This window comes from Mobula birostris, chromosome 30 (assembly GCF_030028105.1).
Source record: "Mobula birostris isolate sMobBir1 chromosome 30, sMobBir1.hap1, whole genome shotgun sequence".
Taxonomy (NCBI): Eukaryota; Metazoa; Chordata; class Chondrichthyes; order Myliobatiformes; family Myliobatidae; genus Mobula; species Mobula birostris.
In genome coordinates, this window is record NC_092399.1 from 33,501,551 (window position 1) to 33,528,217 (window position 26,667).

The 26,667-nt window shown below is 45.4% G+C and overlaps 1 protein-coding gene across 1 annotated transcript in view; it reads right to left on the bottom strand.

Moving 5' to 3' along the window:
• The window catches only part of LOC140190472 (potassium voltage-gated channel subfamily KQT member 4-like), a 112,572-nt gene that overhangs the window by 47,329 nt on the left and 38,576 nt on the right, over positions 1-26,667 (bottom strand). Inside the window, exon 8 of the mRNA XM_072247086.1 lies at positions 22,938-23,090. Within this exon, the coding sequence (XP_072103187.1) occupies positions 22,938-23,090 (153 nt within the window). The remainder of the gene's footprint in view (positions 1-22,937; positions 23,091-26,667) is intronic.

Here is a 26,667-nt window from a genome sequence, read left to right on the forward strand (position 1 = left end):
CACATGCTATGACAAAAATTGTGTGCAGATATTTGTGACATGTGGTATAAATAGGATACGTTCTGGGCTGCAGTGAGCTGGGTTTGGTGCCTTATCTCCCAGGACTGTATTAAATGATTTGTTCACGAGCTTCTCCTTGCTACACAAGGCACTGCCCCAAACGCACTGAAGCCCAGATTATTTCCTTGCATAAATTGTAAAATTAAGATTTACTCAATCAGTCCGAAAGCTGGATTTCAGTTCTCGTACTCGGTCCGGCCCGGTCCGGTACGGGGCAGTCAAAGGGAAGTTACATTGCTGGGAATTTAAAATGGATCAAGCATGCAGATGCCATGGAGCAGAAGATCATTCAGACAAATGCTAACCAGGGCAAGGAGCCTCGGCCATCTGCAGGAACAGAGAGAGACTGGGTCGATCAGAGGTACAGAAGCCTGGGGGTAAAGCATGAAGGGGAAAACCAGGATCGAGAGCGACACTGTGGCACATTTCTGGGTCTTTACATGGGCCAGGATGTGGAGCTTTGATCATACCACGCACTGCAAGAGAAGCTAAACGATGCAGACAAACCAGGAGATAAAGTCTTACGCTCCCTTCTCGCTACTACTACTGGGCAACAGGTACAAGAGCCCGAGGTCCCACACCAGCAGGATAATGACTACCATTTATCACCCTCCACCCATCACCCTCCCGAACGGGTGTGGATAACTTCACCATTTATCACCCTCCTGAACGGGTGTGGATAACTTCACTCACCACAATTCTGAACTGACTCTGACCTACAGACTCACTTTCACCGATGCTGAGAATTCAAGTTCTCAGTATTGTTTTGAATCTGCATAATCTGCTTTCTTTGGCACATTGGTTGTTTGTCAGTCTTTGTGGATGTATGGTCTTTTTGTGAATTCTATTGCCTTCCTTTATTTTCCAGTAAATGCCTGGACTCATTCTCAAGGTAGTATATAGGAACATATATGTCCAGTACAGTGATAATAAATTTTCCTTCCAACTCTGAGAGAGCGATGGTGAACAACAGATGCAGGGACTCCAGCTGAAAATGTTGTGAGATAGGCCACACACATCAAAGTTGCTGGTGAATGCAGCAGGCCAGGCAGCATCTCTAGGAAGAGGTACAGTCGATGTTTCAGACCGAGACCCTTCGTCAGGACTAAAAGAGGCCACCCAGCTCTGTCTCCTGGCTGATTTATCCGAGGTCTTCCCCTGTGGCAGGGAGGAGAGGTTGCTGGACAATGGTAGTCTTGGCCAATGCTGGGCTGCATGGAGAGGCACAATGATCTCATGCCCAGTAAGATGAAGAACTCTTCAAGATTCAGAGTTGTTGTTAAGCTGTCCACAACCTGACCTGAGGTGTACAGGTGCTGGAAGGATGTCCTTCACTGCAGCATGCAGATCGCAGGTCTGGCACTTAGGAGGTTGGGGTGACTAGCCTTCAACTATACAGCCACTCAGGCTTGCTGGGGCTCATCTCAATGAAAGGCAGCAGAACCCTTGCAAGGTGACTCCAGTAACTTTTTGCCCCTCGGACTCAGCTGCACGCTTCTCAGAGACTCTCGGTGGGTAGGACTTACCAACAGGAGGCCTTTGCTCTGAGGCAGAGATGCCTTGATTTGCCTCTGGAATCTTGTCGCTTGAAGGCCCACTGATACGACAACAGGAGCAGGCAGAAGATTCGACCTCCCGACTCTTTCACAACAATCCAAACCTTTTGCAGAGAATGTCACCACAAAATCCACTCCAAATCTGCTGGTCAAGCAATAGTTTTAGGAATTGTCCCTACTCTGGGGACCTGCTTCCCTGTCCCCGGCCTACACTGCTCCCTGGTAAGATAAAACAGACTAGTGGCCTCACAATCTACTCGTTGTGTCCTTGTACGTTATTGTCTGCCTGCACTGCGCTTTCTCTGTAACTGTAACACTTTATTGATAGGTATCTGAGTAGCCAGGGCATCAAAGGTTATGGTGAGAAGGCGGGGCAGTGGGACTAAATAGGATAAAATGGATCAGCTCATGATAAAATGGCGGAGCAGACTCGATGGGCCGAATGGTCTACTTCTGCTCCTTTGTCTTATGGTCTTTATTCTGCATTCTGCTGTTTTTTTCCCTTCTACTACCTCAATACACTGATGCGATGAAATGATCTGTATGGACGGCTGGCAAAACTAAGTTTTTCACGGTGCATTGGTATGAAATGGCATGGCATAAGGCAAGGCATGAAAATGCCCGTCACAGGCCTCTCATGGTCTGAGTCGACGTTCCCCATCGGTATACAACATGTGACAATAACAAACTAATTAATAATAGAATCATAAACAATAGTAAACTGATTTACCAACTTAATGATATTATCTGCATGGAGGAGAGGCAGCTGCTTACTTTCCAAAGATTGATATGTTCAAACTGCTTTGTGTTATGTGGACATGACCACAGGCCAGTTGCATTGAACACAATTCGTACCTTGAGATCATTACTGTTTTTAGAGAAAATTTAACACTCCTGTGAAACTAGGGACAGGTAAAAATAGCCCAAGTGAATTGCAAGGCTTGGATTTCCATCATTCACACAAAAGCAGGGAAAGCCCATGAATAAACACCGACCAGGGCTTTATCAATGGAGGCTGTTGGCAGGTAGATAGTTTATAGTGGATAGTTATCAAATGTGAGAGAGGGAGTTGGACTAGTGTAAGGCAAGACTGGCAGGATTAAGGAGCCTTGGGTAATGAGGATATTAAGGATTTCATCAGGAAAAAGAAGGAGGCATTTATCAAGTACAAGCAGCTAGGAGCAAACACATCCTTTGAGATGAATGAGGGCTGTAGGAATAAATCTCAATGAAATTAGAAGGGGAAAACAAGATCATGAGATATCTTGACAGATAAGATAAAGGTGAATATGTAAAAATGCTGTGTTTATTAGGGGCAGACAGGCAGCTAGGAAGAGAGTATTTCCCCCTTTCCCTTGAGGATCAGAATGGTAATCCATCGATGAAACAACAGGAAATAGATGATGTCTTAAATGACTCCTTGTCTATACTGTATTTACCTTGACGAAGGACATGGAAGCTCGTGAGTGCAGGAAGTGGACCAGAGATATCCTGGAACCTTTCAAGATCACAAAGGAAGAGGTGTGGGAGCTCCTGAAAAGCATGAAAATGGACAAATCCCTGTATCCTGACTTGATGTAGCTTAGAATGCTATGCAAAGCAAAAGAAGCAACTGCTGGGGCTTTGGCAGATACCTTTATATCTTTCTCGGTCAAGTTTAAGGTAACGGAAGATGTCTAGATAGCTAATGTTCTGTACTTACTTAGGAAGGGCACCAGAGATAAACCAGGAAACTACAGGCCAGTGAAACTTCTACAAGTGGCAGAAAAGATATTGGAAGGGATTCTAAGGGTTAGAACTCATTTGCTTTTGCAAAGTCAAGGACTAGTAACGGACAGTTAGCATGGATTTGCACATGGGAAATTATGTTCACAAATTTCATTGAGTTTTTTGAAAAAGTGACCGAGAGGGTTAAGGAGGGCAGGGTAGTAGAGGTTATCCACATAGACTAACCTTTGACAAGGTTAGGCTTAGCAGGAGTGACCCAGGGCGAGTTAGCAAACTGCATATTGAATTGATTTGGTGGTAGGAGGTCATGGTAAGTTTGTTCTCAGATTTGTAGACCTGTAATCACTGTTGTGCTGCAGGGATCAGTGCTGGGTCCTCTTGTTATTTGTCCCATGTATTAACAATTTGAGAACGCAGGTGGCATAATTAATAGGTTTCCAGATGACACCAAAACTATTGGTGTAGTTGACAGTGAATAAGGTTGTCTCTAAGATTATAAGATATTGATCAACTGGGGGAGAAAAAAACAAGGGAAAGAGATCACAAACAAAGCGGATGAGCTTAGAGCGTGGATCAGCACTTGGAGACATGCTGCTGTGGCCATTACAGAGACTTGGATGGTGCAGGGGCAGGAATGGCTACTTAGAGTGCCAGGCTTTAGATGTTTCAGAAAGGACAGGGAGGGAGGCAAAAGAGGTGGGGGTGTGGCACTGCTGATCAGAGATAGTGTCACGGCTACAGAAAAGGAGGAAGTAATGCAGGGATTGTCCACTGAGTCTCTGTGGGTGGAAGTTAGAAACAGGAAGGGGTCAATAACTCTACTGGGTGTTTTTTATAGACTACCCAGTAGTAACAGGGACATCGAGGAGCAGATAGGGAGACAGATTCTGGAAAGGTGTAATAATAACAGGGTTATCATGATGGGAGATTTTAATTTTCCCCAAATTGATTGCTATCTCCCTCAAGCAAGGGGTTTAGATGGGGTGGAGTTTGTTAGGTGTGTCCAGGAAGGTTTTCTGACACCATATGTAGATAAGCCTACAAGAGGAGAGGCTGTACTTGATCTGGAATTGGGAAATGAGCCTGGTCAGGTGTCAGATCTCTCAGTGGGAGAGCATTTTAGAGATAGTGATCACAATTCTATCTCCTTTACCATAGCATTGGAGAGTGATCGGAGCAGGCAAGTCAGGAAAACATTTAATTGGAGTAAGCGGAAATATGAAGCTATCAGGTAGAAACTTAAAAGCGTAAATTGGGAACAGATGTCCTCAGGGAAATGCACGGCAGAAATGTGCCAAATGTTCAGAGGATATTTGTGTGGTGTTCTGCATGGGTACGTTCCAATGAGACAGGGAAAGGATGGTAGGGTACAGGAACCATGGTGTACAAAGGCTATAGAAAATCTCATCAAAATGAAAAGAAAAACTTACGAAAGATTCAAAAAACTATGCAATGGTAGAGATCTAGAAAATTCTAAGGCTAGCAGGAAGGAACTTAAGAATGTGATTAGGAGAGCCAGAAAGGCCATGAGAAGGCCTTGGTGAGCGGGGTTAAGGAAAACCTCAAGGTATTCTACAAGTATGTGAAGAGCAAGAGGATAAGATGTGAGAGAATAGGACCAATCAAGTGTGACAGTGGAAAAGTATGAATGGAACCGGAGGAGAGAGCAGAGGTACTTAATGAGTACTTTGCTTCCGTATTCACTATGGAAAAGGATCTTGGCAATTGTAGTGATGACTTACAGTGGACTGAAAAACTTGAGCATGTAGATATTAAGAAAGAGGATGTGCTGGAGCTTTTGGAAAGTATCAAGTTGTATAAGTCATTGGGACTGGACAAGATATACCCCAAACTACTGTGGGAGGGGAGGGAGGAGATTGCTGAGCCTCTGGCAATAATCTTTGCATCATCAATGGGGATGGGAGAGGTTCCGGAGGTTTGGAGGGTTGCAGATTTTGTTCCCTTATTCAAGAAAGGGAGTAGAGATAGCCCAGGAAGTTATAGGCCAGTGAGTCTTACTTCAGTGGTTGGTAAGTTGATGGAGAAGATCCTGAGAGGCAGGATTTATGAACATTTGGAGAGGTAGAATATGATTAGGAATAGTCAGCATGGCTTTGTCAAAGGCAGGTCGTGCCTTCCAAGCCTGATTGAATTTTTTGAGTATGTGACTAAATGCATTGATGAAGGTAGAGCAGTAGATGTAGTGTATATGGATTTCAGCAAAGCATTTGATAAGGTACCCCATGCCAGGCTTATTGAGAAAGTAAGGAGGCATGGGATCCAAGGAGACATTGCTTTGTGGATCCAGAACAGGCTTGCCCACAGAAGGCAAAGAGTGGTTGTAGATGGGTCATATTCTGCATGGAGGTCGGTTACCAGTGGTGTGCCTCAGGGATCTGTTCTGGGACTCCTACTCTTTGTGATCTTTATAAATGATCTGAATGAGGAAGTGGAGAGATGGGTTCATAAATTTGTTGATGACACAAAGGTTGGGGGTGTTATGGATAGTGTGGAGGGCTGTCAAGAGGTTACAGCGGGACTTCAATAGGACGCAAAACGGGGCTGAGAAGTGGCAGATGGAGTTCAACCCAAATAAGTGTGAGGTGGCTCATTTTGGTAGGTCAAATATGAAGGCAGAATATAGTATTAATGGTAAGACTCTTGGCAGTGTGAAGGATTAAAGGGATCTTGGGGTCTGAGTCCATAGGACACTCAAAGCTGCTGTGCAAGTTGACTGTGTGGTTAAGAAGGCATACGGTGCATTGGCCTTCATCAACCGTGGGATTGAGTTCAAGAGCCAAGAGGTAATGTTGCAGCTATATAGGACTCTGGTCAGGCCCCATTTGGAGTACTGTGCTCAGTTCTGGTCACCTTACTCCACAAAGGATATGGAAACTATAGAAAGGGTGCAGAGGAGATTTACAAGGATGTTGCCTGGATTGGGGAGCATGCCTTATGAGAATAGGTTGAGTGAACTCGGCCTTCTCTCCTTGGAGCGATGGAGGATGAGAGGTGACCTGATTGTGGTGTATAAGATGATGAAAGGCATTGATCGAGTGGATAGTCAGAGGCTTTTTCCCAGGGCTGAAATGGCTAACAGGAGAGGGCTCAGTTTTCAGGTGCTTGGAAGTAGGTACCGGGGAGATGTCAGGGGGTAAGTTTTTTACGCAGAGAGTGGTGAGTGCGTGGAAAGGGCTGCCGGCGACGGTGGTGGAGGCAGATATGATAGGGTCTTTTAAGAGACTCCTGGACAGGTACATAGAGCTTAGAAAAATAGAGGGCTGAGGGTAACCCTAGGTAATTTCTAAAGTAAGTACATGTTCAGCACAGCTTTGTGGGCTGAAGATCCTGTATTGTGCTGTAGGTTTTCTATGTTTCTACGTTTCTAAGGGAATGGCAAATGGAATTTATCTTGGACAGTTGTAAAGTGATGCACTTTTGGAAGTTAAACCTGGGAATGAAATGCAGGACCCAGTGGAGTATTGTTAAACAGCGAAACCTTGGTTACGGGTACATAGATGGTTGAAAATGGGAACACCAGTGGACAAGGTGGTGAGAAAGCGACATGGCATGCTTGCCTACATTGGCCATTGCACTGAGTACAAGAATTGGTATGTCATGTTGCAGTTGTACAAAACGTTAGCTATACTGAGCTCGGAGCGTAGTGTGCAGCTCTGTTTATTAATAGCTTAGATGAAGGGACTGGCAATATTGGAATCAGAACAGCTGGTTGTACAGGGAAGGGGAGAAGCTAATAGAAAATATGCCACTATCTCCAGGCTGCGTTCCTCTGTCCTACTCCCCTTGAGATTGTGACTGAGAAGTTTGGCTCATTGACTGCAAATATGTTTCCCTGAGAAACCTTCTTGATTGGCAGCACATCTACCACCCTTTTCTCCCTTTTCTCCACCGCCAGTACCGTGATTGCAGTGTGAGCCATCTGGAGGACGCACTGCGGCTTGGACACCAGTGTTGTGTGACATCGAATGACTAAAGTCATATGAGATAGAGCTGTGGAGAAATAGAGCAATGCAGCACAGATACAAAACTAACTAATTTTTTTTCTTAATTAGTCTACAAACTGTTGGTAAATTCAAAGTTTAATCTCATTACAAAGTACCTTTGAGAGCGAGGTAGGTTATTTTGACAATACCTCTCAAACATGGAACTTCTAATACCTAATGTAAATATTGACAGCTGGTTCTTGGGAACACCACTGTTCTTAGTGTTCCTCCAAGAATTAACACACTATCCAGACTTGGAAGCTCACCACCCTTCCTATCTATTCCTGGAACGTTCTAAACCAACACTGTGTCCACCGCAGAAGGTGGCTCAACACTGCCCCCTCAAGGATACTTTGGGATGAGTTTAAATTCTGACTTTATTCAAGATTCACCATACAAGATTGTTTATTGCCATTCTTCAGTACATGAGTGTAAATGAGAAGGAAATGACTGTTACTCCAGATCTAATACAGCACAGGAAACCCAACAAGCATAAAGAACACAATAAAAAGAACAAACGCACAATAAATAACACCATTGACATCTCATACAAATTATGGTGAGACCATTAGTTGCTTGTTTTGTAAAGGGACAATTTAGGAGAAGTTTGACCATAAGACATAGGAGCAGAAGTTAAGTACATGGATAGGAGGTGTTTGGAGGGACATGGTCCAGGTGCAGGTAGATGGATTTAGGCAGAAGATTGGGGCAGCTTGAATTAGATGGGTGGAAGGGCCTGCCTTTGTGCTGTAGTACTCTATGACTTGCTGACTCTCTTAATGAAATTAAGAAATAATTAGATAATCTCCTGCTGCATTAAACATTCAGAGTCGCAGAACTACGCTGGTGTCCAACTTGCAGCCAGGTGGAGTTGGTTCTCATTGGCTGATTGGAGAGGCAAACACAGCCAATGGGAATGGCAGGTGGCATCATGGGGGGGGGGGGGGGGAGAGAAAGTCCCGGAAATGTTATTCATGGGAAGGAGGGAATGGCTGGAGTTGGAAAGGAAACAGACTCATTTTAACTCAGCGGAGCTGACGAAAAGTTCCGGATTAAAGTTGTGTTGCTGATGTTAAGTGGATGAGGCAGAGCGTGGCTGAGTGCAGGACAGATGTTGGGGGTGAAGAACTGGGGAACTGAAGCTGTCGACCTGTTTGGTGAGCAGTGTAGCAGAATGATGAAATGTAACTCAGTGGCAAAGGTCACGAGAGAAGGAAAGTTTTGTGAATACTCATGAAGTTGCTAATTAACACTGTACACAGTTCTAGCTGACCACAGTGTGTAACCTGCCGTTTCATCTGCAAGTTGTGCGTGCCCGCGGCAGGGGTGGTATCATAAGCTCTGCCACAGAGTAGCGGGCACCACAGTGAGCGCCACACAGATGTTTATGAGGAAACCTGCTGGATTAAATAAGGCATTGATAATTTAGGAAAAATTATTCTTCAAGAGATTCATTTACAGTTGCTCAGAGCTACAACGAGGAGATGAGGAGAACATAATTCCTGTTGTATCATTTTAAAATATCATGGTTTTCCTACATCCTACCACCTTCCCTATCCTGTCCTCTGTAACCAGGATGCTGGACTGTGTAAAACACGTTGCTGTAATGCCACATGATCTAATTTCGATCTTACCCAGAGGGGATCATGCGGGAGATTATTGTTGGTTGAAGCAGCACCAGATCAAAATTGGACCAGTCACGTCTGTACATGATTCACATTAACATATCTGCCATTGACCCAAGGTCAGGGGAGCACCCAGTGAGATCACTATCCGTGAGGTGCGCTTTTCAACGGCACCAACTTAAACTGGACAGATGGCTCCACACTATGACAGTCCTGGGTCAGCCTCAGCACACTAGACCACGCGTTAGTTAAAGAGTCATACTCACCTCAGGAGTGACACAAGCAGCACATCTCCAGAGAAGGCTCACGAGGATGATTCCAGGAGTGAAGGGGTTAACATATGAGGAGTCTATTGCAGCTTTGGGCCTGTACTTACTGGAATTTACAAGAATGTGGGGAGGGGATCTCACCGAAACCTACTGAATGTTGAAAGGACTAGATAGGGTGGATGTGGAGAGGATGTTTCCTGTGGTAGGGATATCCAGAACTAGAGGACACAGCCTCAAAATTGAGGGGCGACCTTTTAGAACAGAGGTAAGGAGGAATTTTTTTAGCCAGAATGTAGTAAATCTGTGGAACGCTCTGCCACAGACTGCAGTGGAGGCCAAGTCTGTGTGTATATTTAAGGCAGAAGTTGATCATTTGCCGATCGGTCAGGGCAACAGAGGATATGACGAGAAGGCAGGTATGTGGGGTTGAGTGGGATCCAGGATCAGCCATGATGGAATGGTGCAGCAGACTTGATGGGCTGAATGGCCTAATTCTGCTAATGGCATGCTGGCCTTCATAACAAGGGGAGTTGAGTATAGGAGCAAAGAGGTCCTTCTGCAGTTGTACAAGGCCCTGGTGAGACTACACCTGGAGTATTGTGTGCAGTTTTAGTCTCCAAATTTGAGGAAGGACAATCTTGCTATGGAGGGAGTGCAGCGTAGGTTCACAAGGTTAATTCCTGGGATGGCGGGAATGTCATATGTTGAAAGATTGGAACGACTGGGCTTGTATACACTGGAATTTAGAAGGATGAGAGGGGATCTGATTGAAATATATAAGATTATTAAGGGATTGGACACGCTAGAGGCAGGAAACATGTTCCTGATGTTGGGGGAGTCCAGAACCAGAGGTCACAGTTTGAGAATAAAGGGTAGGCCATTTACAACAGAGTTGAGGAAAAACTTCTTCACCCAGAGAGTTGTGGATCTGTGGAATGCTCTGCCTCAGAAGGCAGATTAGGCCAGTTCTCTGGATGCTTTGAAGAAAGAGTTAGATAGAGCTCTCAATGATAGCAAAGTCAAGGGATATGGAGAGAAGGCAGGAACAGGGTACTGATTGTGGATGATCAGCCATGATCACAGTGAATGGTGGTGCTGGCTCGAAGGGCTGAATGGCCTACTCCTGCACCTATTGTCTATTGTTCCTATGTCTTATGGCCTTATTATGGAAATGGACTGTCCACGCGGGGTGGGTCCGGGGCTTGCAGCTGTACACATAGTCATGACGGTCAGTGAACAGTCTTGATCAGGACGTTTTCTGAGACCCCATTTACTGATGATCAGGGGCTCTGGTTCCCCAGATGCCTCATGACTGAGGGATGTGACATTCTGCGGGAAGGCCTTCCTCCCGGGCTACTCTGCTCATAGAAACTTGACCCTCAGTTTCCTTGGCACAGGATCTCCTGAGAAGCTGCTGCTGATCTCGTCATTCCTCACAATGGGCTGCTTCGGAGGATTCGCCTGGGCAGTGTGCTCACGAAAATAAATATTTCCCTTTGGGCTTCACTGAGGAACATTGACCCCTCTGGCTCTGTGATTAGCCAGCAGCGCCAGCTTCCTGTGGGTGACGCAGGACCATGGGAATTCCTCTTCAGAACACGGACCCTTCTTTGAAGAGGAAAGGATACCATGGTGACGGATCAGGGAGTGAACTTTGTCACGATCGATGTCACGTTCCCAGGCAGCTTGTGTGACTCCTCTATCATGAGGGGCTCTGCCCCTCAAACAAGTTAAGCCGGCACTGCCCCGGGCTGGAGATGGATTCTGGGAGACTGAGGCTTCCACCTGCTTTTCTGGACCTCCGTTCCCATGATCTCCCTGTCCACACCAGAGGAACATGGACATAAGAGTCGTGAATATCCTCTGGGACAGACTGCAGGGATCCTGGTGGTGAGCTTCTGTCGCCAGCGTCTGCCCACGTGTGCCATGCGTCTGCTGCAGGTTGCCTGGCTGGAGGAAGAGGGGTGAGGAGTCCCTGAGGCTGAGGGCCATGACATGGAGCCTTGAGAGCAGCAGCAAGAAAGGAAGGACACGCCGGCCACACAGGATGCGGACAGCTGTTCTTGACCATAGTGTAACACTGTATTTGACCATTGGGTAAGCTTTGGACCAACCCAAAATGATCTCCTACGTCCACCTCCACCTCCAGGCACTGCTTTCATCCTTTCCTCAGCTCATTAAGACCCTCACCCCTGCCTCAGTGAGCCACCTACCACTATTCTGTTTCTCCCTCCCTCCAACCCCTGTGCTCACTGACTTGCATTTGCCCAGTTCAGCAAGACATCACTTTTAAAAATCCTCACCCAGCTCACATACTCTCCATTCTCTCAGCCTCTCTCGACCTCGGTATCCTCATCAGGCATCAGGCCACTCCAGAGCTCCCTGCACACCTCCAATTCCGGTCTGGCATCCACCCTGACTTTCATCTCTCACCCCAGGCGGCTGGCAAGCTCCAGAGAGTTCTTCCCAGCACTGCTCTGCCCCGTTTGAGAGGCTCTCTAAGACCCACTGCTTCAGTCAAACTTTCAGCCACCCATCCTGAAGTTCACTCTCACGTCTTATACCACTGTATGTCACCACGGAAAAGGCGCTAGGAGTACATTCAGCCCATCCCAGGCTTCCTTGCTCTCCCGCCATTACTCAGTCCACTTTGATTTAGGTTAGCTGCCCATATCATCACCATTTGCAGGAAGCAGCATTCCCTCTGGCTACGTTCCCAAGTAAGTTATTTACAGTGAGTGTCACAGCAAGTTACTGGCCGGGTTTAAACTTCAGCTCTATTGCTGGCTCACTGGCAGAAGTGGGTTGGGCACAAAATGTTTAACCTCAGGTCTAACAGCTCCAGCCGCAACCTGTGATTCCAGGAGACGGATAGATTTGCTTGTGTCCTCCTCACACCACCAGTGGTGTTTCATAAAAAAAAAGAAGCTTTATTAGATCAGTTAATGCATCTAGAAAGTCTATCAGATAGAAAGTTCCTAGTGTGCTTTTTCACTGTTTTGTGTATTGGGTGGGGGACCTGGAGTAATTTTGCCAAAGGAGCCAAGTTCTATTGCTGGGATGGGGGATACCAGAGAGATGGAAGGGGATTTGGTAGGACAATAGGGAAGTGTGGTGAGGAGACTGATACCACACCAGGCCAAGGACCTGGAAACAGGTGAAGGGGGCTTGGGGCAGAAAAAGACATCTGATCAGAGAGGGATGAGAGAAAGTTAGGAAAAGTTGAGATGCTGGGGGTGAGTTAGGGAGAAAATTAAAAAGATATCGAGGAGCATTAATTAAATCAGGAGCTGGCCTTGTGTCAATCTGAAAAACTGCATAGATCATGCTGGTGACATCAGACAGGCGTTACACTAGAGCTGTCTTTACATGTCACATGCACAGAGAGCTGGGATTGAACTGTAGAGAATCCCACAGGGTCAGCAGAGGAGTGATCCCATCATCCCTACTCGGCCTATGTTACAAAGTTTGGCACAAACAACAGGAATTCTGCAGATGCTGGAAATTCAAGCAACACACATCAAGGTCGCTCGTGAACGCAGCAGGCCAGGCAGCATCTCTAGGAAGAGGTACAGTCGACATTTCAGGCCGAGACCCTTCGTCAGGACTAACTGAAGGAAGAGTTAGTAAGAGATTGGCACGACTGGTTTTAAACTCTTGTCTCTATTGATAAAACGCCAAAGTCTTTTTATGCCTGATTAGCTGCTTTCTCAATCTGCCCTGCCACTTTCACTGTCCACACCTCCAGGTCCCTCTGTTCCTGAAAGTGTCCTTTACTCAATACCACTTCTTCGCACTTTCGGCCTGAAATATTGACTGTTTCCCTCCCTGCTGCCTGAAGAAGATGGCGCCAGCGAAGAACGCGACCGAGGGCGACGTTCTCCAGACGGGTCACGAAACTACTTCTTTCACTTCCCTTACATCTTCTTTTCCTTTCGAATGTGGCTTGGCCGCTGCTGGGGCCTGGGATCTACACTCTGGTGCTGTGCTTTCAGGCTGATCTGGCACTTTGCTGCTTCTGACAGGGTTCCGTGAGGTCTTGAGCCCGGAGACGGGGCCCAGGCCCATGATCGACACCACTTCCCACCAATCTCGCTGACTGAACTGGCAAGGAAGATCGAAATCATCAAGGAGTGAGCGGAATGTGAGCAGGCGTTCAGCGCCTTCTACCAGCCTCTTCCCCGTTGCTGCCGGAGAAAGGTGTCTGTGTGTGATGGTCTCTCTCTCTCTCTCTCTCTCGCTCAACACTTCCGGAGGAAAATCCCTCCACTCAAACATTCCCTCTCCCTCTCGCCCGATGCTCGACTGTGCTGGAGTCCTGGGTCTCGGGCAAGGTTTAATTGACGCAGTTTGTGCACTGGACTCTGTGGTTCACGTTCTGATGTGCTTCTGGTTCCTGGTTGCTCCGTCTTTTTGTTGCTAGTTTGTGCAATTTTGATCGGGGAGGCCTAAGGATGGTGAACGACCCAGTGCTAGATTGAACTGAACTGAATGTGTCTGGACGCTTTCGTTGTTGTGTTTTAGGTTCTGTTTTTTTCACTCAATTTTTGCCTTTGGCTCAATTTGTTTTTTTTTGTGTGTGTATGTGTGTGTGGGGCGGGGGGAATGGTTTGAATTCCTTTCTTTGAACGGGTTCCATAACTTTCTTTGCTTCCTGGCCGACAGCACGAAGACGAATCTCAGGGTTGTATACTGTGTACAGACCCTGATAATAAATGGACTTTGAACTTTGAGAATGAGAATGTTTCTCTGGGGGACATCAATATTCACTTTCCTCCAGTCTGGGAAAAAGAATAGCATTCACTATCTGTTGTGGTTAGTGAGCCCACTTCAGACCTGTGCTATCTGTATTTGGTATATGCCTTGTGGTTCAACGTTTTGCTAAGTAGCCGCTTATCCGGTACCTTATCAAAAGCTATCTGGGAGTCCGTGTACACAGCATCAACTGTATTATTCTCATCAATTCTAATTGCCACCTCATCAAAATAATCCCATCAAACTGGTTCAGCAGAATTTGCCCTTCTTAATTCCATGCTGGTTTGCCCTAATTATCCCATAATCCATTCAGTGGTGAAGAGCCCTGCCCCAGATCAATATTTCAGAACTGGAATCAAAATCAGGTTTGTTATCACTGAACTGAGACACATTTTGAAATTTTGTGGCAGCAATGAAGTTCAAGTTGCTACAACTTACAATAAATAACTTAATTAATATTGCAATAGAAGAATAGTGAGGTAGCGATCATGCCAGAAATCTGATGGCGGAGGTGAAGAAGCTGTTCCTAAAAAGTTCTTATCGCAGAGGTCAAACAAACCGGCTTGGGCTTATCCTTACTTCCTTTGAAGATTTTTCACTCTCCAGCCCTTTGAGCACCACCTGACAACCAAAGGACGTTGGAAGCCTCATCATTAAAGAAAAATGAGCCATCCCCATCTCCCATTTGGAGGTGGCAGAGTAAGAAACACAAACAGGAGAGACCTTGGAAACTCGGAACTCCACACTGAGCACCAGTTAGTGTGGGATTAAAGAGGGGCGAATCGGTTAGTGGTTCGATTATCAGACAGGGAAACCCATTACCCATGCAGGGACCAGGCATAAGTCGTCATTTTGTATCAAGCGTCTAAGGGGTTGACCTAATGGAGAGCAGGCTAGTCTCCGATGCGAGCTGATGCAAGGGGGTCTGCCACTCTGGCAGAAGGGTTCATGCAGATTCAGGTAGCTAGCATTCCAAAGATCACGTGACCCATCCCAGTGCTTGATACCTCAGTTTCCGCGTGCTCTGAATCCGGAAGAAATTCTTTTTACTATTAAAGAGCTTACTAGGAGTCAAGAAGAAGATAAAAGTATAACGTTATTGCACATATTAGGGGATTAAATAAGTAAAGCAGTTGCTGTGTTACTGAACTCTACGGCTGTCCAAAATAAATAGACCTGCTGGTCGAAGATTCCTTTTATCCACAAGTCATGGGTTAATTGTACACCAGAGTTGCCAGTTAGTAATTAGTTTGAATGCCGGTTTATTTCATTATTAGGTAAGCAGAAATGAGCTGCAAATAAGCTGATTGTTATACAAGTCGTTTGACTGGTGTTACGGATAAAACGATTCTCAGTGGAGGCCAGACTAGGACATGGAGACGTGGAGACAGTCTTCCCCCTGCTGTTGAACGTGGGTACTGCACCGGACTGGGACCAATGAGCTTGGAATACAGTTGCTCTGTGGAAGTACTCTGATTTGAGAAGCTACATCCTACAGACACAGCACCTCTTACATCAAGTGTTCCAGTCTCAGGAGAGTGCTCCTGGTGCTCACTGAAGTATCACAACTTTTACCACATTGTGGGAAAGGTACAGAGTCTTGGAACCAGTAAAAATACACAGCACGGGAGGATGTGTGCCAGTTGTAGCTGGATTTGGACATTTTCCACAGCACATTAATGGGGTGGAAAAGGGGACAGGGAGGGGAGCAATGTTTTACACAGCCCGCCACTAAAAGCCTCAGCTATGCCAAAAACATTGGTTTAAAACACGTGTTACCTGGTGGCCCTCCCAGAGGCTGCTGGGCCCGTGAACGGTTTCGTCTGTGCTGTGGCGGGGAATGGACTGGCGTCTTTTGAGTTTTGTTGGGAAGGGCTTTGGCAGAGAGTGGTAGATCCAGTGTCCAAGGTCAGGCAAGGGAAAATAGGAACCTGTTGTGTGAGTGCATATAGCTCCAGGTAAGCTCACTATTTATCAAAGGACACAAGTGAATGCGGACGGCTGACCGCCGATGAGAAATTCTGACCTCATTCCTTTTCTAAACGCAAGCAGACTCCAACTGGAGAAAGGGATGTTTTATGTATCTGTCATTATCAACTTCAAAGAAGTTGGAAACCAATGAACTTGACTGGGTGATTTATGTACTTGACAACCAGAGTGGCCCCAGCAGGACTTACAAAGAGCACAGCTGTCTGGCTGGTCTTGGCTGAAGCCGAAATGTATGCTGGATACTGAGCGAGTTCCTCACATACCCTCTGACAACCCTGATACATCTATCACCTGAATCCACATAGGCAGAGAGACCATCCACTTAACACTGCACTTGAAACAGTGGCTCGGACAGTGTAACAGGTTTTCAGTATTGTACTGAACTCTCAGCCTTAATTAGAGTGCCAAGCCCCTTGAATAAGTTCTGGATTTAATCTTCTGACTCGGGGAAGAGAATGTTACCTTTGGCTGCACACACCCTTCACTGAACTACCAACAGAACTCTGACTGCTGATTAGGAAGATATACAAGGATGTGACAGGAGTTGCTCATTACTTGGAGGTAACGTCCCAACGCAGGTCTGAATCCTATCCACTGTGCAGTCTGCTCCATGACACAGCCTTTCCAGAGACTGTTCATGTCTCACTCAATTTGAGGACAATTTGTGACAACATGAAGCTCAAAACATTTCCAAATGTCAAATGCCAGAGAAATTATGAACTGGTTTGCAATTAAAGCAAGAATTAAGCCACTTTGGACAGAATACTTCTCCTTCTAACTCACTATCTTCTGAACTTTCCCCAGGTCCTGCTGACCTTCTATTGTGACTGTAGTAAAGCACCTGGCAAGATGCAGCAAATGGACATACAGTATTTCCCACAGGCTGGAATGTGCCTCCTGAAGCTAGGGCAACAAACTGGGAAAATCCCACAACTATGTGGAAGCTCAATATTGCACGGCTCACATTGGGATTTATAGACTGCCAGAGGTCATGTTCAGCTCACACAGGGAGACAATGATCAAATGAAAAGTAATTAATCCAGTCAACATAATGCACTGTAGCTCTGTTCGGTACAGAATTTACTCCAGAAAATTGTCATGATTCTTCCAGAGTATCACCCACACCTGCAACCTCCACAACAAATTTGTGGAGAATTGTGGAGGGACATGTGACATAGCAGATAGTACAGGAGAAAGGTCTGTACCCAATAAATAAAGGACATGGTCCTGTTCTCAGCAGTAGAGGATCATGTTTCATCCCTGATAGTGCATTCTCCATTCCCAGTAGTGGAGGAACGTGGTCCAAGCAGAACTGAAAAGGAATATTGTTCATTCCCAATAGGAGAGGAAAATGGTCCATTACCAGCAGTGAAAAACAAGGTCCATCCCATTTTAGTAATGGAAGAACATTTTTCACCCCCAATATTGGGAGAACATTGTCTATCCCCAACAGTAGGAACATGGTTCATTCTCAATAGTCGGAGAACATTCCCATAGCCAAAGGTGGTGGACATGCTCCACACCCAGCAGTGGAGCAACATCATTCATCTCTGACAGGAGGGACATGGTGCAAGTCAAAACTCTAAAGACGTAGTTCATAGCAGACAATGGAAGGTCAAGGTGAACAGCCAACAGTGGAAGTTCATTCCCATACCCAGTAATAGGAGACCATGTCCATACCCAACATTGGAAGTTCATGTCCCATACCCAGTAATAGGAGACCATGTCCATACCCAACATTGGAAGATCATGTCCCATACCCAGTAATAGGAGACCATGTCCATACCCAACATTGGAAGAATGTGGCCTGAATCTGAGAGTGGAAGAACATGGCCTGTACCTGCAAAGTTATTGTGGAAGTCACTCTACCATAATTGGATAAATGTCTTTTTAAACATGAATATTGAATGAAAACTCCCCTCTACATTGCCTACTAATATCTTTTTTAAAAAGTTTTTACACATGTTGTACATAAATATTGTATACAGAACAATCCATCTCATTTTTCCTGGGTTTTAGGGGAATTGAACAAGGACAAGAGAAAGCAGAGTGGTTGGGGAAATCAAGCACGGATTGACTGAGTCCTTCACAAAGAACTCCACTTGCTCTGCTGAGATCCTAAGCTTAGATGTCACTTAAGTTCTCCAGTCCACACTCAATCTGCTTGCTTCATCTTTGGCCTCCTATACTTTTCTATTGTAGCTCCAGGTAAACTCAAGGAACAGCATCTGATCTTCTCCCTAGGGCCATTTACTTCAATAATCTCAGATCAGCAGCCCTTCTTGTCCTGTATCTCACATTTCCAGTATTCAGTCCATTTTTACTCCCCTTTTTGGCAATTTTAGAATTTTGTTAGTCTCCTCCTGGTCACATGTCCTTCAGACACATCATTCTCAATATGCAGCACCACCATGCAATGCAGTCTCCCCTTGTCCCCAGCCTATCACAGACCCTGTCATAGACCTTGCCATTTGTTTCCTCCATCTCAAGCCTTTGTGCCTCCTCTTTTAAATGATGAAAAGTCATTTAACAGAAAATCTCTCTCCCCACAAGCTCTACCTGTTCTGCTGAGTATCTCCAGTATTTTCTATTTTTAACCTAGTTGTGTATATCATCTGCTTTCTTGTCTCTCTATAAATGGAGAGTCATAATTTTCATTCTATTTTTCACTCTATGTAAATGTAGTCTGTGTCTGAAATCACTGTCTGATTTACTAACGTAGGATCAATGCTGATTGTTTGACCTTAATGAGACTGGTCTCTGTTTAAATACACTTTGTGTTCATACTGGCCCAGGCCCTCACTCATCTATGAATACCTGGCCCTTCTCCGACTTCACTGCAGAGACAAGCTACTCTCCCTCATGTATATATGAGAGTGAATGGTGTCACTAATGCGAAGAGACGTAACCAAATATTTATCGCTGTTTATAGTGATTGCCCCTGGCCAGCTGGTGGTGTAGTGGCATCAGCGCCGGACTTCGGAGCGAAGGCTCCCGAGTTCGAATCCAGCCGGCTCCCTTGCACGCTTTCCATCCGTGCTGGGTTGAGCGTTGAGGTAGCAACTCGGCCTAGCTAAAGTAAAAAAGCCTGCTAAAAAGAATGCCGGTCATGACAGCGTCCACTTGGAGTTAAGGGCTTAAAATAAAAATAACTAGTGATTGCCAAAAGGGAAGCTGCTGAGTGGGCTCTATCTCTGGAACTCTGATTCACTCCATGGTTAGGAAGAAGTGTGGGTCATCGTAACTTTGTCAGATTAGCTCTGGCAATCAGGAATCAACCTAACTGTCATTTTTAAGAAATGCAGCCATGTCCCAGCTCAAATATTAAGAAATAAAACCTGGCACATTAGAGTGATAATTACATCTTCTTGTTCTATATATTGCTAGATAAAGATGTTCAAAGATGGAGTCTTCCAAGAAAGTTGCGTAACTTTTGGTTTTGGGCACTCTGAACGATACTAATCAAGTCGGTCTGACTTTAAGGCTCTCCGCTAATGACTTTCCTTGAATTATTTTTATTTGTTTTATTTTATTTAGAGATACAGTGTGGAACAGACCATTCCAACCGACTGAGCTGAGCTACACAGCAACCTGCTGAATTTTAACTCTAGCCTAATCACTGGACGATTTACAATGACGAAGTAACCTACCAACTGGTTCATCTTTGGACTGTGGGAGGAAACCGGAGAACCCGGAGGAAACCAGTGTGCACGTGGGAAGCAGTGCCCAAACTTGCTTCCAGAGGACACTGGAATTAAACTCTTATCTCTGACTCTCCCAGCTAGCCACTACACTACCACAGCGCCCTCTTCTTTGAACGTTGACTAATAGAGCGGATGAAAGTTTCAGCAATATGGAATGCTTGTTATTGTTCTTTCTGCTGAAGCTGCACCTACCTTCCGAGCCCCTAAACCTCTGTTTACCTTCTACGACGCCGCAGCAACCATCCAGCTCTCACACAGAAACCCCGCCAATCCATTGCCTCTGGACATTTTCCATTAAAAATATCAAAAATATATTTTCCGTGAGAATGATTTGACTCTCAAGGGCCAGAACAGCAGCTGTTGACACTGACTAATCTGTTGTTTGTCCAACAAAAAATACCTTCACATGCAAACACTCCCAAGTCATTCTGCACCTCCCAATTGCCTAAGTGCAAAGAACAAGGTGACATTAATTGGTGGTGCATGCGACAGAGATGAGCACAGACAATTCAATATGTGGTGAGCAAAGTCCACCTTTGGGAAGAAGAGGTAACAACTACACTGAGTAAATTTCCTGGTAAAATCAAAGCTGAACTTAGCACAGCAGACACTGAAACTGAGGGTTAAAGTGCTGATCTACATATTCAGGCAGAAGATGTTGTTTTGTCCTCTCCCACCAATACTACTGACTAAACAAGCCCGATAATCATTGGCAGAATGGGGAATTTAAGCTGAGTACTGCTCAGTCTGTGATAACAATCCCCTCTCTGCTAGAGTCCTGCTTTCTGCAATATCTCTCAATCCCAATACACTTGTGGCCTAATTCCTGCCAAAAATAGGCACAGTAATTAACCAGGAGCTTGCTCCTGTTGGAGTAGCACATTGCTTGGTCATGAAGCTTACAGAGTATACACCAGACACTAGTGTGAATGTGAGAGCACTAGGGTGGAGATGAGCACACCCAGCATGTTTCAGAGACACACTTCCCGTGTGCTTTGCTCCTGCATCAGAAACTTATTCCAGATGTGAAGTGATGTGAAAGCTTTATCACTAATTAATTTCATGAACGGATTGCAGAGAAGATCTCAGCATATAAGCATTATTCTTTATGTTAAATCGTATCTCACTCCGCTTTCCAGTACATCTGGTTTGTCTCCATGATAAAAAGGGAATGGTGCATTTCGTGTAAAGTATTTCGGTGCTTAATTGCAGAATTATTATTTTTTCTTAATGAGGTCCAGTCTCCTCTCCTTTCAGATTCCTTCTTTTTCAGCCCTTTACCTTTTTCATCAATCTGCCCCAGCTTCTCACTTCATTCTCCCACGCCCCCCCCCCCGCCACCCACCTACCTTCCCCCTCCCCTGGCTTCACCTATTGCTTACCAGCGTGCATTGCTTTCCCCTCCCCCGCCTTCCATATTGGCCTCTGCCCCCGTCCTTTCCAGTCGTGATGAAGGGCCTCTATTCCCCTCCCGATGCTGCCTGACCTCCTGAGTCCCTCCAGCATTTTGCGTGTGTTACTCTGGATCTCCAGCACCTTGCAGAATCTCTTATGCTTGTGATGCCTTTTGACACTTATTGCCAGTAGCCTAAGCCTTCTGAAGCACGCACAAGTACGGGACATCAGCAAGAGAAAATCTGCAGATGCTGGAAATCCAAGCAACACACTCAGAATGCTGGAGGAACTCAGCAGGCCAGACAGCGTCTGTGGAAAAGGGTATAGTGGATGTTTCAGGCCGAGGCCTTTCTATCAGGACCCAAGTGCTCTTTTGAGAATCCTGTACCAGGCACAGCACAGACTAGATAGAGCACACCTTCTACTTCGCTGTTCTTCTGAGAACTCTGTGACCAGGCGAAAACCTTCTACACTGGCCCATTAAAGAATCCCAGAGCAGAGAGCAAGACAACACCACTCCAATCTGCTTAGACACACAGCAAAGCTCCCTCTACCTGTGTCCTGCCAAGTGTTTCCAGAGATGTTATATCCCTGGATTCCTTGAGTGGATACATTGATTTAGTGAACTGCTTTGCAATTTCCACATTAAACATTCTATGATCAGGTTTATCATATTATAAATAGCTAGTAAAATTATTTAACAGAGGATATTCACACTTGCTGGCTTGGGACCAGGTTAGATGTGGGATGTACCTTCTTTCCCCGAGCCCAAGTTTAGAAGGCTGTACAATATACCATTCTCGGAGGGTTTGTGTATCACCTGCACATCACCTTAGGACTGCTCTTAAAGAACATAACAACATTTTTTTTTGTACTGAAACTTTGATGTAAGTTAAGTCTTCACAAATAACCCATCTCCCCAGAAGCGACTGGGGGAGAATGACATGACCAGAACTTTCAAATATCTTCAAGTTTAATTAACGTAAATGAGAATATTTTTGTGGAGGGAACAGACCAACATTAAAAATGCCTTAAACAAATTCATCAGGTTCATGATAGCGGGATACTTTAGTCTGTAAAACTGCAGTTACCAGGAACGAAAGATTATAACATCATATACTGCATGTCAGCAAAAAGCTCTAACATTGAAGTTTAAAAAAACAACACAGTTATTTTAAGCAAAGCTGTATGTTTTTTGAGTGGGATTGAGATAACCATTCCACCTCGGTGAGCACAAACCTGCCTTCCGACTTAGTTTTCTCACTGATGTTAATGGATGAAAGATGGAAAGAGAAATGAGGGTTAATAACTAAAGAGAATAAATACTACAGTACAGCTCCTGAGATGAGTGACTACTTCGTCCAAATTTAACCCCCATCATCCCCCACTTCACTCATCAGCTGCCGTCCATGTGAGGGAGAGGGAGAGATGTCACCTAATCCCCATGTGTAGACTCACTAGATAATATTTCAATTTAAGGCTTTAATTCCGGTCAGAGAGCCCTTTCTAAAACTGCCAGCCATGAGGCGCCAATTTTGGCTGGTGAGGAAAACCTCCTTTGACCAAAGTGAGCGTGATCTCAACGTAAGGGCTAGTATCAAACCTTTGCCATTATCCCTTGAAAAAGCAGGGTTCTGATAAAAGTTGCTCAGTGTGTACTGAGATTACCAAGAAACCACGGATCTTTGGATTCCACTCACTACAGGCCAATTAGAGCGGGAAGCACAGACTCTCATCCCATGAGCTGCCAGTTATGTTACACCTGAGTAAAGGAAACTATCAAACCCAGAGAGAAATATACGCATGCACATAGGCGCAGGTTTAGTTAGAGGTAAATATATTTGTCACCTACCTGTCTCCCAAATTACAGGGGGGTACAATTAATCTTTGACTTGAATGAAATGCATGTATCTGTGGGGATTCTTCTTGTAGTTTTTTGCAGTCTGAGTTTTTAAGTCCACCATTGCGCCATCGGCTGAGTGACTCAAGCATAACTGCCAGTTCTCTAGAGTTTGGTTTCAACAAATGAAAATGATCATTCTTTTTCTACTGCCAAACATTCTGACTCACTTAAAGGGACAATATCATGCATTTCTTTGCTTGGTTTGCATCTGTGGGTCTGGGTAGAAACTGCTCAGGGTTTATTTGCGGAATTTCTCTGCTGGCATTACCACACGGGGCTGAGTAACGTGGGAACGTCACTGACAACAGGGAGGAGGAAGAGCTCTCAGCTGCGAGTGCAGCATTTTAGCCAGCTGTCACACCCTGTGTCGTTGTTGTTAATGTCCCAAGGTGAAAGCTTCGACCTTCTGAAAGGTGCCTGGCCACCCTGAGTCACTGAGACAGCAAAACGGTGCCCTTTGGTTATAGATGCCACTGCTAAGGGGAAAGGTTTCCGACCATCTACTCAATCTATGTACTTCAGTCAGATGTCCCTCAGCCTCTCCCCAAAACAAACCCAGCGTATCCATATCCTCCCCCTAAAGGAAATGGTCCACCCGCAGTCTAGTGCCATCCCGATCTGGAACTTCTGGACAAGCTGGATTTCTTGTGGCAGCTTCCAAGCATTGCCCTCTGACCTGGCAGAATTGGCCAATGAGAAGACGCGCAGATGGTTAGGCCATCTTCTGCAGCCACTTTGAGAGCAACAGAGGGAACAGATCTTGGAACGAGGTGGCTGACTTGTCTAGACAAGGATGGGGATGACCTTCATTCTTTTTTGGGATGAGGGTACTGCAGACAAGGCCAGCGTTAATTGAGCATCCCTAACGGCCCGTGAGGTGGTGGGAGTACGCCATCTTTATGAGTCACTTCAATCTTTCTGGTGAAGGTGCTGCTGGGATCCAGACCCAGTGGCCATGGAGGACTGCTGGCGTGTTTCCAAGTCAGGACGGTGAGCAACTCGAAGGGTGGTGGGGTCTCCAGACTTTGGGCAAATAAGAAAACTGTGGAAGATGACGGAAACTTAAAGAGAGAACCACTTTGCCTCCATGCACGGAAATATGTGGTTCTGTGGGGCCAGGTGTCGTAGTCACACAGCACAAACCATTGAATGGCAAGAACAGGTGATTGCTCACAATCTTGCTGAATTACATGATGTTAGTGTTGCCTCGGTCCCAACACAGGCCGGATTGGATGGTTCATTTGCTGAGGTACTACCAATGGAATTAACTCTTGCAATATCATCAGCAAATACCTCATCATAGGGTGGAAGGAGCTCACTAATGAGGAGGTTAAAGGTGGTGGGGGCTGGGACTGTGCCTGAGGAGGCCCTGCAATAGAAATGGGATGACTATTCTCCCACTACCACAGCCTTATTCTGCTATACTGCTTATGACACCGGGCCTTGGAGTACTTCTCCCTTGATGCCCTTTGACCTCTTGTGTCAGGTGATGACCACATTCAATCAAGTGCTGCCTTGATTTGAGATCAAGCACCGTGACTCTCACCTCACCTCTAGAATTCAGCTCATTTGACACAAGGCTGTGACGAGGTCAGGAGCAAAGCCCAAAATGGGCATCAGTAAATCAGTACAAGCTCCTTCCATCGCTTTGCTGTGGACTGTGTGGTGAAAGGATTCAACAGGATTCTTGCCATAGAGGGAGTACAAAGAAGGTTCACCAGATTGATTCCTGGGATGGCAGGACTTTCATATGATGAAAGACTGGATCGGCTAGGCTTATACTCTCTGGAATTTAGAAGATTGAGGGGGGATCTGATTGAAACGTATAAAATCCTAAAGGGATTGGACAAGCTAGATGCAGGAAGATTGTTCCCAATGTTGGGGAAGTCCAGAACGAGGGGTCACAGTTTGAGGATAAAGGGGAAGCCTTTTAGAACCGAGATTAGGAAAAACTTCTTCACACAGAGAGTGGTGAATCTGTGGAATTCTCTGCCACAGGAATCAGTTGAGGCCAGTTCATTGGCTATATTTAAGAGGGAGTTAGATATGGCCCTTGTGGCTATAGGGATCAGGGGGTATGGAGAGAGGCAGGTACAGGGTTCTGAGTTGGATGATCAGCCATGATTGTACTGAATGGTGGTGCAGGCTCGAAGGGCTGAATGGCCTACTTCTGCACCTATTTTCTATGTTTCTATGTAACAGTAGTTATCCTTCTTGGATTCCACCTAGTTTTTGGCCTACAGGCATGGACTTGACCAATTTTCCACTTTGTTAGGTGGCAGCCAGTTGGGGGTTCAGGAGGAGAGGGGACCATGAAGAGGCAGGCCAAGGAATGGAAAGGTAGAAGACAGCATCCCTGTAATCCATTGGCATCTGAACCACCAGCAAATGCTTGTAATGCTAGGTAGTCCTTATAACAGCCCAACACTGTGGATGGGAGCGGTTGAATTCAGCAGTTCCAGGTCCAATTCTGAAGCAACTCATACCCAAGGTTTGCAGAAACCAGCAAGAAGATACTGTCACTTTAATTCATTCATAAGAAACAACAATTAGAACTGAATTGTTAGTTTTGCAAATCTTGTGGTTTGTGTAAGCACATCTGTATAAGCATTCAGAGTGGGCAGTGGCTGTTTGTTGCTTTGCAAAGCATTTGGTGAATTAGAGGTGACAGGTGAGGGACAAATACTATTTGACCTCAGTGAAGTGATCTGAGTTGACTAGTGGTATCTTCCCCGTTTTTCCAGGAGAGCTTTGTCTTCAAAAACAAGGGAAAAAGCCAATGAACCATAAGTTAACTTCCAAACATGCAGTAAAATGAGCACAGCGACAAGGTGGGTTGGATGGTGAGAATGAGAAAGGCAGATGGAGAGAAAGAGAGATGGATGGAGAGAAAAAGAGAGATGGATGGGGAGAAAGCCGGTAGGAGACAGAGTGGGACACTGAAGTCGATGATTGATGCCAAAGTAAGTGCTAAGCTTCTGGTGGAATTATTTTTAATTACACCCATCCTGGCAACACAATCCAAGTATCATCTAACGTAGTAATTGGAGCCAACTGGACTTAAGGTGAACATGAATTTACTTTGGTCCTTAACTTTGTAAATCAGAAGCTTTTGCTACATTCTTGGGCTTGGTTAAGGTTCCTGATGTGATATAATACACCCTTCTTAGTAAATCACTCGCATGCCACCACCTTAATGCCTCCTTTACTGACTCTTGAATTCCCTCTGTCTGAGAATTTCCCTCCACTCATCAGTCTCCCCAACTTTGCTGCTCCCAGACCGTTTCTGTCTCCTCAGAACTTTCCTGATATGTCGAGTTTTTCTTGCACTTCCTGTTTTTTATTTCAGTAAAACTTGTACTCTGGCTTTTGTGGGCCAAGATATTTCATCAGCAAGAGAGAGAGAGATATTAGTCATTTCAGCTGACAGAGATAATACCAGAAAGTGAAAGAGTAGAAATGTCCTTCGACATATTACACTTACACCGAGTCTCCCTCAGCAACTAAGCTCTAAAGCAGATTGCATCCTTTCTGTTATCCCTGACAGGGAGTTATTTGCATTTTAGACATTCACCCTCATCACTCCACCTCACCACTGTAAACACTGTCCTTTTCTCAAACCTTCTGCCAATGCAAGCTCAAACTAATGGAGTTCTATGAGATAAGTAGGTGGCTCTGT